Raw genomic sequence first — 16,080 nt, 5'->3', positions numbered from 1 at the left:
TCAAGCGGATTCGTCGAGAGCGTTCGCATCTGAGGCCGACCGCCGACTGCTTGTCATGCGACAAATGTTCAAATGTGCAAGTTATTGTTTTTTGTTGTTTTTATAAGTGTGTATGTGTGTGCTTTATATGATTTTGTTATTGTTGCTGTTGTGCTGCAGGCCATTAAACGATGAATTGCGATAATGGCATGTTGACAACTTATTTAAAATTCCTCACAAAACCATTGCTACAGCCGCGCTGAGTACAAATTGCACAAGCTTTTGAAAAAAGCGCACAAACACACATATATAAACACACACATACATATGCATGTACATTTTGGAATTTTTCTTTTTGTGGGTGCTTGCGTCCATATTTAAATTTTCACTTATCTCGGCCGCTATTAAATTTCTCTCTTGTTTAACTGTCAAAATACTCGAAAATAAATATCGGCGATTAAGACAAACTGATAAGCGACTACGAAATTTGAGCAAGCAGTCGTGCTGAATAGCAGCGGTAATATAAAATTAAAACAGCAACAAAGTTTTTAACAAAAAAAATAAATATAAAAAATATTGTGCGTTCGTTTGCCTTTGAGTTGTCTTCGAAAATACGCATAAATTTTAGTTCCCAAAAAAAATGTTATAAAACAAATTTATAAATGTCACACATATCTACATACCTATATACAGACGCACAGGCAAATATATATTATATAAATAGTTTTGTATATGCCATATATTTTTTTATTTTTACACCGCCACACGTTGCCGACGCGCTGACGCAAGTCAAGCATTGAAGGTGAAAAACTATAGAAACACAGTCAACCGAAAAAACTAACGGATCACACATAAATTATATTCAAAATTTTGCGCCAGACCAAAAAGAAAAAAGATCTGCATAAGTGATATTATTATATCACATAGTTTATATTTATATTAGGGTGAACCAAAAAAAAAACGAAATGTTTAAATGTTCGCCGACATCTTTTGTAATTAAGCTGAAAATTCTGTCTTGGAAGGATATTTTTTTTCTCTGTATATATACATATATATATCCTTTTGACTCATATATATATATATTATATATACATCCTTTTAACCTATAAAATCGGTATTAGCAGTTTTTTTTGGCTCACCCTAATTTACATATGTACTAAAAACATATTCATGTATAAAAATTGTTCAACTAAATTGTTGTTGCATCGCTAGTATTGTCAAATTTTGGGTAGTTTTTGCAGACATAGGCTTGTAAATATGTCAATACACTGAGAAAATTTTGTATAATATTACATAACATAATTTTTTGGCAAACAAATATTTTATGGTATTATTATGGCCTACTGGAGACGTCAGGCGTGCATTTGCAATTATTGCTCTCTGAAATAAAAATAAAATATTTTTCGCAGTGTACTTTCAGCTATTTCGATTATTGAATACCACCATTAAATTTTTACGTTTTGTACTATTTATTCATACACACATTTATTCGTTCATACATGTACATATATATTCATATATGTATATATGGGTATATATACATTATCATTTGTAGATATATACCCAAAATGCCGGCTAGTTTCTGCCAATGGAATGGATAGATTCGGCAAAGCAGCTGACAACAAATGCTATCTGTCAAGATCCAGTTGACATTGAGTAATGAATGAGCTAGAAAGTGGATAAGAGTATGTTAACAGTTGAGAGACGACAATGCTTAGCAAATATCAGAGTATAGTATGTGGCATAATAGTTTATGCTTGCCTCTATAAGACAGTTTTATACTCGTAAGTGAATTTTTGAAAAAAATATAAAATAAAAAATATTTTTGAAAAAAAAAGTTGGGGCTTATTTTGAAGTTTCCTAAAGCCGCTTAATTATTATTGGTGCTAAAAACCACAATACACGCTTGTTTTAGACTTTTTTAATAATTGAGTTGAAAATTTTTTTTTAGTTATAATATTCCTGGCTGATGAACATACCGTCCTTGTTCCCTCCTACATCTCTAGAAATGCACTAGCATGCATAAATTGGTATCTCGGTATAGTAGAAAATCGAATTTTTTACAGGGTACATACAAAAAAGTATAACATATTGGCATCTGTTCACTTGGTTTGCAAAAATAAAAAATAAATTTAAATAATAGTAATATTCCGATGTTAGGTTCATAGTGAGCCAATTTTGAAAAGAATTGTTTGAAAACATTTCAAACTAGCTTTACTTCCGTTAAAAAAAAATCCAAATGCGTTTTGAAAAAAAAGCGTTTGAAAGAGTGCGTTTGAAGGTCCTGAAGAAGAGCTAATCACTTTAATGGCTTATAACAATATGAGTTTTCATTTAAAATTTTAAGAGCATATTTTCTGAATACTAGACTAAGGTCGACAATTTTTGAAAGACAAAAAAATCATAGTAGGATGAAACCCATTGGAAAAGAAAAAAAAATAAACAAATTAAAAGAAATAAAATTTACGAGCGATCTGAGATTGGGAAGACAAAGTGGTTGAAAATAATTTCTCGATTATCTCAATTTTTTTTTTTTTTTTTTAATTTTTTTCGAGGAATTCGGTGTGAGCTTATCCTTTTATGTCTCAAATACAGTATTATTTTTTTGATTTAAAATATTTATTTTTCCAATATATTGTATTTTGAGTTATTATATATGTATACAAATGATTAGTATAATGAGCTGAGTCGATTTAGCCATGTCCGGCTGTATATACGTGAACTAGTCCCTAGTCTAGTTTTTGAGATATCGATCTGAAATTTTGCACAAATCCTTTTCTCACCAAGAAGCTGCTTATTTGTCGGAACGGAACGAATATTGTACCAATATAGCATATAGCTGAACGATCGTTATGAAGTGCTTGTATGGAAAGCTGTCTCATTTGACAAGTTATCTTCACCGAATTTGGTATGGGTTTATTGTCCAAGGCCATATTGCAATCTCCAAAGAAATTTTGTATATAAAGTCACTATAGCATACATAAATCGTAAATGCAGCTGTCATACAAACTGACCGATCAAAATCAAGTTCTTGTAAGGAATCGTATGTATTTGTGAAGGGAATTATTGCTTCAGTGCAACTGAAGTTAACATTTTTTCTTGTTTTGGTTTTTAAGTCGGTAGGCTTTTTCTGTGGGTAAAAATCTATAGATTATAAAATAAGAAAAATTTGTTTAAGGTAAATTTCGAGTTAAAATTTTTTTTGGACAAAAAAAAAATTATTTTTGGTTTAAACTTTAATTTATATAAATATTACCGAATGTGACGGTTTATGACTTAATATTTATTTTAACACTTAAGGAAAGCATGTTATAGCTTAAGACTTTTTTTTAAAACTCCAATAATGACCACAAACAATTTTTTTAGCTAGAACACTTATCAAAAATTTTTTACGAAATAAAAATTTTAACTCGAAAATTCACTTTAAAAGTGAGTGGGAGTCTAGATGTTAAAAAATTTTTTTTTTTATAATTTACAGATTCTATCCTCAGGCTAAGCAAAAAAAAATTTTTTTTTGCTCACCCTAATATATACATTGCATATACATTTATATTTTATCCACCTAAAATTTATGTACCCACCAGTTGTTATATGTTTGAACCACCTTCAATATCAATTTCATTAACTCATGTATAAACACGAAAACTCCCATTCCATTATTTGTTTAATGTCCAATAATATCAACTTAAATACTTCCGTTTTCTTCAGATCTGCTCACCAAGTGCGCTATTTCGAAAATATATTGAATGTGTTTTTTTGTGTGTTTTTTAGATTTAATAAAGTGTCGCTGATTTGAACACGCCCATTTATCTCGCTTTATATTGACTGACTGTCGCTGTTAATACACTCGCGCTTTGCTAATGCTTTTTCTCAAATTTAATTACCGCATAAATTCTTCATTTTTATTCACTGTAGCAAAGTATTAAAGCAAGAATGGAATTGTTGTTCTTTGCAACGCTTAGACGCCATTAATAAATAAGTTTTTATATTTTTAGCAAAGGCGAGCGGAAACACAGCGAGTTACTGTCACTGGGCATTAGTGGCAATATTTGTATAATAAATAATATATGGATTAGGAAAGTTAATGCTTGTACGTATTTGTTTGTAATTAATTATATATAGAAATATATACATACATATTTCTGTATGTATTTTTTGCTGATTGATTTTTTGTGTATTCGAAAAGAGAAACACTAATTTGAAGTGAAACAAAATGTGTGTCAAGAATTTTTCGTTAGCAAGTCGACAAGTTGTTCAATAAAAAAAATACCTATATATTTATAATTTTCGAATATGTGTATTTGATAGTATAGCATATTTAATTACTATATGGGCATGCATATTTTAAAAATAATTTTTGGAAATTTTGATTGACATGAAACATTATTTTGAGCAATATTGTCGAGTTAACTGTTGTGGATCGAAAATAACTACAGGACCGTTTGACTTACGTAAACCCAGTAATCATTAATTATTTAACTCTGGATGAGGTTTAAAGTGTTTATACGATACTGATTCCATAAGCTCATATTATTTGCGCTGACGAAAACTATCCTCCTAAGCTAGTTCTCCTGGGCAGATGTAAAAATAACAGCAGCAGAGGCAGACCAAAACTTAGATGGATTGATGGTGCGGACCAGGACTCTGAAGCGTTGGAATTGCGATGCTGGCGATCTCTAGCAAGGGAAAAATATAATAGGATAATTAAATTGTAGCAAGCGAATGATGATAATTCCGGTGTGGAAAATTTCTCCGAAACAACCAGACCGATCGACTTGAAAATTGTCCACAACCTTCTAAAATATAATCGTCGGTAATAATCGAAGGAGTGCGATTTTCGATAATAATTTCGACTTTTTAATGGGTTACATGGGTTTCGTCGAGCAAAAAACGCCATATTTTTCCATTATTTTTTTTTTAATATTAAAAATAAAATATTTTATTCAAACCTTTTATTATTCGGGAGATACATATTTTTGAAATTTTCAAATGAAGATATTCAAAACTCGGCCATTGCGACGCCTTTGCCGGCAGTCCCTGGGAAAAAAGGTGCTTTTTTGTTATTTTAAATAGTTGCAATTGAACAAACAAAAATGCTTCGTGCAAGACTTTGTAAACTACATCTCAAAGACCTGTGTATAATTAAGATCGGTTGAGTAGTTCGTGAGAAATCTTGACAACCGACTTTATAAAGCACAGTATCGAGAAAAACGCGTTTAAAGTGTCAAATGACTATATAACTGACCTCGAGCCAGCAACTTTCAAAGTTGTATCTCCCAAACTATTACTGAGATCAACTTGAGAATTTAGGAAAATATTCTGGAGATGTGATATTTATAGAATTAAATAAGACAATGAAACTTTTTTTTTGTTTTTTGAAGCCATGAAACCCATGTAACCGCTTAAGCCACTCTGAAAAGTAAATTTTTTCATATTTTTTTTTTAGTAACCGCCGTTTGTCAAAAGTTTACATATGGACTAGTCCTTCTATCATTACTTGTATTGATCTTTAGTGATAATAAATTTATTTGGTTTTTGGCTTTGAGTTAATATTAAGCAGAAAAGTCTTCCGCGCCACCAGACACCTTCTTCGGAGGTCCTTCTGGAGATCGGCTACCGGATCAAAAGAGCCAAAATTTTTTAAATTGAATCGCCGAATAGTAACGTATATGCAATTCTAAAAAATTCTATTCTTAAACAAAATGCATATTTACAAAAGAATTCCAAAAAAACGTATTATTTTTCAGACTTGCAACTGGATATAACGCCTTGAGGAGTTTTTTTAAGTTTCGAAAAATTAATTCTAGAGACCTCGTAGAAAATACTCTATTATATTTTAATTATTGTTGTACATGATGCGTTCTATATATGATTGCATTGATATAACTGCCCATGACCGGATTTAATACGGTGCAAATAGTATCAGCTACGCAGGTAATTGCGCTGATACTTCAACTTTATCTCAAAAATAATTTTTCTAGTCAGTCTTTATGTATAAATTTTACAAATTTGTGGATGTATACGGTCAATTTACTGAATTACTAAATTGAACTATGCACATAAATTTCAAAAATTAAATTAATAAAAATAAACTTGCAAAAAAGTTCTGTAAAAGTTAGCTTTCGCCATAATTCCTTTGTTGCAGTGACTTTTATGGGTGTGTATATATATTATTATATACATATAATGGTGTGTCTGCAAAAACAAATAAATTATTACACACAGAGTCGTCATTCATTCTCTTACTTTAACTTCAAATGAAAATTCTGCAGCCAAATTGGATTTGTGCATTGAACTCCAAACTCATAATTCCCGCGAGACATGCCCGATAATAAATATCAATGCCGGCAACAATAGCAACAATAAAATACAAAATGTAACAAACAACGGCAAACATTCACAAAAGCGATGGCCGCTCGTGGCAGCTGGACTGCGCTGGGCGGAGCCAACGCCTTAAGTGGGAACGCACACACTTATGCACAGTTAGCCGCGTGAGCGAGAGTAGAGAAGAATTATATAAAAGTTGCTGAGTGCGCATTTACACCATGCAAGTGTGTTAGAAAGAGATAACTATATTTGTTAGCAGCTTGTATGGTTAAGTATCTACACGCACACACAGAAGCGTAGATAAATTCAATATATGAGTATGCATACAGCATAGAAACAACAATAATGTGTTCGTTGAGAGGGGTGAGGATGCTCGCAATGCTGGCTGGAGCTCCCGATGAGCTTTGCAAATGCCGTCTTCAGTTTTGCGGAAGCGTTTTTTCGGTATTCTTCGTGTATTTGTAAGGACTTTAAATTTATGGTAAGACGCATACATATGTATATACATGTGTTTATAAAAATACTCGTCGCAATAAAAATACTTTGGCGCTAATCGATCGATTATCGAAACGAGAGCGTTGTGCATGATACTAATACACATATTTTTGTGATTTTTTTTAAATCGCTATGAAGTGAAACGGCGGCGACATGACAAGAAGCAACAGCACGCGCTTACTGCAAGTATGTAGTTTTGATGGGGGGAGTGAGAGGAACAATATTTTTTAAGTATATACTTACATACATACATACATATGTATGTACATACTTTGTGTGTGGCGGATCTTTGTGTTGATGCTATATAAATTTATCAGTTTTCATATATACAATGTGCATATGAATGTATCTGTGTGCATATATATAAATATATAAATCGGCAATTTGAGTGCAGCATTCACTGTTCAACTGCGCTTACCTCTTTAACGTCTCGGTATTTCTCATTATTATACCCCGAACAGGGTAAATTAAGTTGGCCACGAAGTTGGTAACACCCAGCAGTATATATAAATAAATAATCAGCGTGACCAGCTGAGTCGATTTAGCCATTTGATTTTCATCAAAATACAGTTCTTGTATGGAAAACTTTTTTATTAAACAATATATATTTATGAAATTTTACATAGATTTTTATACAAGGCAACGCTATAATCTCCGTATAAAATTATTTAGATCGAACCACTAAAGCATATAGCTGCCATATAAACTGTGCGGTCAAAATTAAGATGATGCTATTTTTATACCCTTTTATGCCATAAAAAATTCAACTGTGAAGGGTATTACTGCTTCGGTGCATATATATTTTCGCCACTGCAACCGCTGCAACCAACACAGGCACAGCGCATGCACATCCTTATACTTGTAAATTTGTCTTAATGTGCAACAAACACTGATTTACTACCACAAATACGCCGGTTGGAGGCAGTAGTGCATATAAAATTGCTGGCTGTGCGGGACAACTATATACAATGAGCAAGTTTAAGCATGTACACACAAATATACATACACTGCTACATGCAAGTATGTGTATATGTTTGCACGCTTATGTGTCCCATAGCGGCCACTCAGTTTTATCTGGCGAGTCAGTAAATATTCGTGAGATTTACAACACGCCTGAAAATATTGGCTTTTGGCATGGCGGCGGCAGTATATCGTTGGCGTACATAGCGTGAATTCGCGGCACGCTTTGTTCGTTGCACATTCCGCTGCATTGTCAACGCTAAGAACGGCTCTGTGTAGATATATTGAAATCGCAAAGTGCCGAGCAAAAGTAACTGGCACACAAAGCATTTTGCAAAGGGAGCATGCGATTTCGATTTTTTTCTTCAGCTTAAGTAAAAAAAATTAAACGCTATTGTTTTCGGTGCATTGTGTCAAATAGTAAAGAGTGCAGAAAAAAAGTTCAAAAAATACTAACAAAAACAAAAACAAAAAACTCAACGTGCCAAGCAACTGCTGCGACTACACACACAAACGCTTTTGCGGCCGCAGCGCTGTGACGCGTCACAACAAAGCAAGCCGCCGAAATAAAAAAATACAAAAGAAAAGTTAAAAAAAAAAAAAAAATTTACATTGAAACAGTAGCTAAAGAAATATCGTTATAGCGGCAATACATCCGCCGTTTCGTCAACCTGCTTGCATTAGGGTGCTGTGCCATAAAGGCGTTCCCCGCACAACGCCGCTAATTAACTGAAAATCGCCTGCTGAAATATTCATCCTGTCTATTTGAGTTCGATTGTGTCATTGTTGTTGTTGTTTGTTTTTTATTTGCTTGTATTTTTCGTTCTTTTATTGTTGTTTGTGCTACGCCGCCACACAGCCCATTGTTGTCTGTCTGTGCCTTTCGCCGCGTTCACCGCAGACACTGCGACGCCATTGAATTGCATGTTTGTTGTTGTTGTTGCCATTATTTAACAGCGCATCGTTAATTGCAACATCCGTCGCCGCCATGTTGGTACCGCCGGATATGTTGGCGGCGCAAACGCGCATGATTTATCAGATGAATCGCTTCTGTGCGGAGCGCGTACAGGCGCGTATGTTCAAAACGGCCACAGCTATAAGAGAGATTTGCAAAATCGTGCAAGATATTTTGAAGGAGGTGGAATTGCAAGAGCCGCGTTTCATCTCCAGTTTGGTGGAGTGCAATGGCAGGTAAACATCAGTAATATTTTAAGTATATGGACAAGTTAATTAGCTAGTCCCGTTATGGTATTGAAACATTTCCGTACCATAACAATAGCTGCAATATAGTAGTTAATAAAGCCTTTTGAAGTCTTGCTTAGAATAGATAACCAAATTTTTATACTTTTGCAACATGTTGCTACGGAGCATAATTTTTTTACCTAACCGTTGTTTCTATCACCCAGAAATAATCGAGTTAGATATAGGGTTATATTTTTATAAATGATCAGAATGATGAGATGAGTGGAAATCCGTGTGCTGATAGTCACTGTCCGTGCGTCTGTCCGTCTATCGGACCACTGCCGCTCAGGACAAATTCCTTAAGCACTTCTACCAGCACTATAACACTGTATGAAATCTGATGATGGATCTGCACACTCTCTATATAACGGTACTGACATTCAATTTTACTCCCAAGCTGGTATGAGAGAACTTTGTAAGAGACGCGGTCAAAATTGGATGATAGACGTGGCACCGCCCTTTTTTTAGGTGAAATCACATATCTTAATTCGATTCAACTTAATTCTGTATATAACATTCTTCTAACATTTCTATGTTACGGTGCGAAAATGGGCGAAATCGGATTACAACCACGCCTATTTCCCATATAACACATTTTAAATGCCATCTGATTCTTTCACTTTCCAGTATACAAATCAAGTAACAATGATTGTATCGGGATAAAACTTTGCACGAATTATGATTTTAAAGTGTGCCACGTTATGACAAAAGTTGTACAAATCGAACCAAAATTGTTCAAGCCCCTGGGTACTGAATATGTGAACCCCAGTGCCTCTTGATGACTTTCTACCGAAAATATCGGTTAATATGTGAGATATACAATTGAAATTTGGAGAGAATGCTTTTGTAATAATATTATGTCTGTATGTCAAAAATGGATGGAATTGGGTCAATACTTTCTTCCCATATACCTAACGGAAATTTTTTCGAACTTCCGGTTGACTTTATACCGCATAAATCGGCCAAAATATGAGGTATTTTAATGATATTGAAAGAGTTAATATCACATACATTCACATTTTTAATTTAGTTTTAGCTCACGCGAACTTAAATATAGCAATAAAATTAAGTCTAAATTAATGATCTTCAATAAAAATCAAAAAGGTAGCAAATTTGATTTTAATTTTTTCACGATTTCTTCGAATAATTATTGCTTAATTCTTTCACAACATTTTTAATACGGAGTTTCACCAGCACCTAAAAGCATTTGATTCTTGCAAGTGGCAAGAGTATCAAATGTTCGGTTATACCCGAACTTAGACCTTACTTACTTGTTTGCTATCACTTTTGAACTGAACCAAAAACTAAGAACCTAATTCTGCAAACATAATTTGGATCTATCCCTACCATATTATTAGGGTTACCGTAGGTCTGTGCAAATTTTAATAGAAATGTATTTCATATCAATTTCATATACTTATATATATGTATTTGATTTCGCACCGTTACTTGATACATATTTTGAACTTTTTAATGATTAAAGCGGCCCAAGAAAAAGTAGCTTTTAGCAGCGAAGTAGCTTTTAACTTCGACGACTCACAAAGGTATCATTTAAATTTCTCAAAATATAGAGCTATTACAGTATGCTTAGTGCAAGGGTTATATCCCCACAAGTCACGAAAAAACGAATTATGAAGAGAGCGGTGTTTCTAAGAATTAGTGTAATATGTAACCAAATAAAAAACGGAATATTATTTTACGTAAGACGTAAGAGCTTTAGTCTTTTAGTTTTATAGCCATTAATCGCAAAATGGTGAACTCGTAAAAAAAAATTTCGTTTTTGATTTTTGTAGTAGAAAAGTATAGCATTTTTTTTATAAAAAGAGTTGTAATAATAACAAAAAATCTACATTCCCTTTTATGGTGCAGCAACAGTTAAAATTTAAGTTTCGACCTAAACGCGTTCAAGGGGTTTCGTGCTCAAGTTGACAGACTCAAATTTCAGCAGATTGTATAGAGAATTTTTTCTTCACTATTCTATCAATTGAATAATTGTTTTAAGAACCTTAAATGTACTCAAAGCCAAAGAATATCGATTATTTTAAAATTTTTATAAGACTAACCCATTCGAGTTGCTCGATTTTCTGAGATTTTTAAATAAAAATAATTCTTTTTAAAAATTTCCTAGACATCTGGAAATTTAGTATTAGCTCCCATTCTTATGTTGTGTGAGAGGAACACTTATATAACTGAGAGCTACTGGCATATATTTTAGTGGCTGAATGAGTTCCTCAAACTTTATATATAGGTATATATATTATATATTAGGTTAACTTTACACTTAAAATGTTACCGCATCAAATTTCTTGGAATCGCACTTCAATACTTTTAGCGCTGATTTAATCATATAATGATTTTTAGTAGTTGATGAAACATAAATGTGAATGTTGAAAGCTTGGCAACTCTCGCTATCTTATAAACTATTTCTTTCACAAACAATATCATTTAAATACCTGTTAACAAATCTATCAATTATTTAACCCAACTTTTAACATTTACTCTGCATTAAATGCGGCATTGCGGTTTGAGATCACACATCCTATAAGTAATACATATATACATTTATAGTTACATATATGTGTATGCAGTCGCATATGCATTTCAATCGATCTGTTGCCATTTAAAGGTATTGAATGTTCATTTACGTCGCTCGAAGGCGTAACTTTGCTGCTTGTAATGGCAGACATACAAGTCATTAAGCGCCCACAGATCCATTAGTCCATCAGTCTATCTGGCTGTCTGTTTACTTGTTAGCCCTAGAGCTGTTTCTGCCTCGTCGATTTGTCAAAGTGCTTGAAGTTGTGCAATTTGTCCATCAAGTGAGACATTAACACGAGCTCACTGGAGTTACGTGTTAATTGCTGTGGTTTGTCTTCGGCGGTTGCCACTAGTGGCGCTTTAGACTTAAGTTTTAATCTATATATACTATAAAAATATATATATTTACTTATAAATAAGTAATTCAATGCAAAAATAGTTCCTTTAAAGTACATCAATTGTTATCTCTTCCCCCACAGATTTGAGGGCGTTCAAGTGATCTCGCCGAATGAGATCGAAATCGTCTTGTACCTCAATCAAATGGGTGTTTTCAACTTTGTCGACGATGGCACCCTGCCCGGCTGTGCGGTGCTCAAGCTGAGTGATGGACGCAAGCGTTCCATGTCGCTTTGGGTGGAATTCATCACCGCTTCGGGTTATCTGTCTTCGCGTAAGATACGTTCACGTTTTCAGACATTGGTCGCGCAGGCGAGTGACAAGAGCATTTATCGTGATATGGTAAAAGTGATCGGCGACACAACGGAGGTTAAGCTGCGCATACGTGAACGTTTTGTCGTACAAATAACGCCGGCATTCAAATGTTCCGGCATATGGCCGCGTTCGGCGGCCCATTGGCCATTGCCACATATACCCTGGCCACATCCGAATATAGTGGCCGAAGTGAAGACGGAAGGCTTCGATTTGCTTTCGAAAGAGTCAATTGTCATGCAGAATAAAAACAATAATGCCGCCATGGAGGGCGATGCGTGGGTGCTGAGTTTCTTCGAAGCGGAAAATCGTCTACTGCAGGGTAAAGTGTTGTGAATGAGTAGAGATTTAATTCTACAAAAAATGAATTTTGTGGAAAAATTAATAAGTATTCTTCAGAGGACTTATGTGGAATCTGGCTGAATCGAAAGAATTGAATACGAATAACTTTCAACTTAAGTGAATATTAGTATTTTATGGAACTTGAACAAAATTTTTGGAGGGTTTTTGGGGTTACTCCAGCTATAATTAGGTATACTTACTCGAGGTATAATGAAGTTCTGAGTACTTTCATGACTCTATCTCTAAACTTCAGTTAAGAGTTTTTCTTATGGTAGAGTATTGTCTCAACATTATAATATCATAAGGACATGGGTATATTATGCTGAGATCTACATATATATTAAACAGATTTTAAAAATTTATTAAAATTAAAATCTACATACTTCATTTGTAGTAGAATTTTTCGAAAATGCAGTAAAAATGATATTTCAGAATTCGTTATATGGTTAGATTTTCAAAGCCTCATAGAACTATCCCTCCAATGTTTAAAAAATGAGAGAGATATCTTTATAATTTATGGCTCTTAACTTAAAAAGTAAAATTTTGTTTACCCATTCAGCAGTTTTAGACCCACTTAACCGGGTCTACGTCGAAAAAATGTTAAGCTTACTTAGCTGCCTTTATTTTTTCCAGTGATTTCCGACAGTTTAAAAAATTATTTCTAATCTCAAAAATGTCAATATTGGATGTCGCGCTGCTATAATTTTATATACTGCTTTCATTTCAAGCAATATAAGTATTTTAGTTACTTAAACAACTCGTTTTCTGAATTTTCGAAAAATACCGTTAATTGAGTTTTAACCGCTAACTCGAATTTATTTGTCATTTTAGTGTTTAGGATAGTATAATATTTAAAAACAAATAGTTCATAATAAAAAATCGCTTAACTTGATTAAAACTAGACTATTTCGGGGTTTGTGGAAATACAATACAACCGTGTTAAAAATTTATCAATCGTTGATATAAATATTAGAGTGGAGCGAAAAAAAATTTTTTTTTTAACATCTCTAATTTGGTTATTAACTACTTCATTATACAAATGTAAATAGTAAAAAACTAACTTCGGATTCACTGAAAAATATATATTTGCTCTCTCTCTCTCTCTTTCATCCCATTTTCCTCCACTAACACAGGTGGCTGCCGTCGTCGCTGTTTAAGCATTCTCAAGACATTGCGTGATCGTCACCTCGATCTGCCCGGCAATCCGATCACCGCCTACCATCTAAAGAATCTACTGCTCTACGAATGTGAGAAACATCCGCGCGACTTCGAATGGGACGAGCCATGCATCGCCGATCGCATCAACGGTATCTTTCTGCAGCTAATCTCGTGTCTACAATATCGCCGATGTCCACACTATTTCCTACCGACACTCGACATGTTCAAAGGCAAATCGCCCAGCTCGCTGGAGCAGGCGGCCAAGCAGGTTTGGTGTTTAACGCGCGAAATGCTGACCAATGCGAATGCTTTCGAGAAGCTCTAAAGCCAATGTATGCGTGTATTTATGGTATTGATAAAAAAACAAAAAAAAAAACAAAAAATAAATAAATAAATAGATTGTTATAGATAGCGCAACAACAACTACAACACATTAGCATTAAGAATAGCACTCAAAAGGCGAAAGCGTGGAGCTGCAGGCAAACATTGCAAGCAGCTGAGCGCTGAGCCATCACAGCAGTCATGCTTATGTGTAACTTTGTAGTTACATACATATATGTATGTATGTATGTGTGTATGTAAGTGAGTACTTTACGCGATTGCAATGCGCTGATAAGACTGATAGCATTGGTGTCAATTGGCTGCTGTGTGAGTGTCGCTCAATCGACGTGGGCTCTGAGGATGTAGCGGCATGTCTATGAATACAAATGTGTATGCACACACATACATATGTATGTACATATATGCTTACACTGCAACACATGCATATGTTGCATGTGTTTTGTTGTTCAGAGTGCATGCTGCATGCCACATCTTCCATGTGAAGTGCTAAAAAATCGCATTAGATAAAATCTGCAACAGAAAACTACTTCATTTTCAAATTGTATTCATGGCGATTTAGTAAGGCCTTCCGGCACTGAGCCTCTAGCAGCCGGCAAAAAGTTAGATTCGCAGCGATATGAACGCGTGTACACGCTTGTAGTTATGTCTGTCTATTCACAAGCATGCATATGTTGATGTGCCGCCGGAGATAACGTCATCTATGGGATTATCCTTGCGTTAAATATCCTTTTTTATGTTATTTGGCACTCGTCTTTTATGCGCTTCGTATAAAAGGTGAAAAGTTGCAGTTGTGTAGTACTTCGTATGGATATTTGTTCTGCACATGTGTAGACGCGTATATGTATTGTATATAGCTATACATATATGGATATATGTATGCATGAATATCATATATAATCGTCATAGAAGCGCTTCGCCGATTAACTTTGCAATCAGCTGTCGAACATATAACTGTGTATACGAACAATTTTACATAAGAATTACTATTTATCTACTTACATACATAATAATATATGATAGTTGTAAAGCTGCTCTTTACATTATTAAGCTTCTATTTTGAAATGCTCTATGTATTAGTATAAAATATTGATAAAATTTCAAAAATTATAAATATTTGTAAAAATATATTTAATTTAAATAATTAATAATTAAACATTTTTGTAATGTTTTAAACATATAATACTATTAATGTACTAATGTAGTATGCCAAATGCGTTAGTTTATACTTAATACAATTTTTTTTATATGAGCTACACAGTACATAGTACGTACAGCACATACTTACACGTTTAAAAATTATTAACTATTGTATTTATATTTCACTAAATTTGTTATGAACTACTACCTAGTGTTATAAACAATGTATAAAATTTTACTACTTCCTTAAATAAATATATAATACTTTTTAATGTTCGCCACAAACAAAAACATTGCTTGTTGTGCTATATTTATGGTATGTTGGCAACTCTGCTTAAAATATTTTCAATAGTTAGAAATTTAAAACTTCTTAAACAGCATTAGGACTTTGTATAATTAAAAACAAATAATATTAACTGACCTACTAAACAGCTGAAAAATTATACAAAGCTGCTTTTTTATTTGAGCTACCTGTTAATTCGTAGTAGCAGATGTAAAAAAAAAGCAGTTTTGAATCTTCGTCAGCATTTTGTGGACAAATCATATTCATTTTTACCATACAAATGAATAAATATCCATCAGAAAGCAAAGATTTCAGCAATCATAAAGCCGACACACATTTAAAAAAAATCTGAAATATTGACTTGACATTTTTTTATTAAAAATTGGGTTTTTTTCGATATTACCTCAATATAAGGAGAAAAAGGAAATACTTTAAATAAAAAGAATACAGTGCGCTTGGGACATATGAAAGTTATTTTCCACCAAATTTCGTGAATGAAAAAAATCTGCTGCTAAAGATTAAAACAAAGCACCCAAAAACTTGGTTATATGAGTTTTTCACATAAATTT

The 16,080-nt window shown here is 33.5% G+C and overlaps 1 protein-coding gene across 1 annotated transcript; it reads left to right on the top strand.

Moving 5' to 3' along the window:
* Positions 1-7,766: 7,766 nt before the first annotated feature.
* Positions 7,767-15,523, top strand: LOC106625364 (protein mab-21-like). The gene is made up of 3 exons (XM_036368665.2): positions 7,767-8,952; positions 12,021-12,571; positions 13,725-15,523. Exons 1-3 carry the CDS (start codon positions 8,750-8,752, stop codon positions 14,072-14,074), a joined length of 1,104 nt encoding a protein of 367 aa, XP_036224558.1. The 5' UTR covers positions 7,767-8,749; the 3' UTR covers positions 14,075-15,523.
* Positions 15,524-16,080: the final 557 nt, after the last annotated feature.

The sequence above is a fragment of the Bactrocera oleae genome, chromosome 5 (assembly GCF_042242935.1).
Source record: "Bactrocera oleae isolate idBacOlea1 chromosome 5, idBacOlea1, whole genome shotgun sequence".
Classification (NCBI taxonomy): domain Eukaryota; kingdom Metazoa; phylum Arthropoda; class Insecta; order Diptera; family Tephritidae; genus Bactrocera; species Bactrocera oleae.
This window is presented reverse-complemented; position numbering and strand designations above follow the sequence as displayed.

What these genes read in the sequence shown, in the direction of transcription:
- LOC106625364 (XM_036368665.2), top strand. Translation starts at nt 8,750, where the DNA reads ATGTTGGTACCGCCGGATATGTTGGCGGCGCAAACGCGCATGATTTAT. An exon ending in TTGGTGGAGTGCAATGGCAG is followed by an intron (nt 8,953 to 12,020) that starts GTAAACATCAGT and finishes CTTCCCCCACAG; the next exon opens with ATTTGAGGGCGTTCAAGTGA. An exon ending in GGAAAATCGTCTACTGCAGG is followed by an intron (nt 12,572 to 13,724) that starts GTAAAGTGTTGT and finishes CCACTAACACAG; the next exon opens with GTGGCTGCCGTCGTCGCTGT.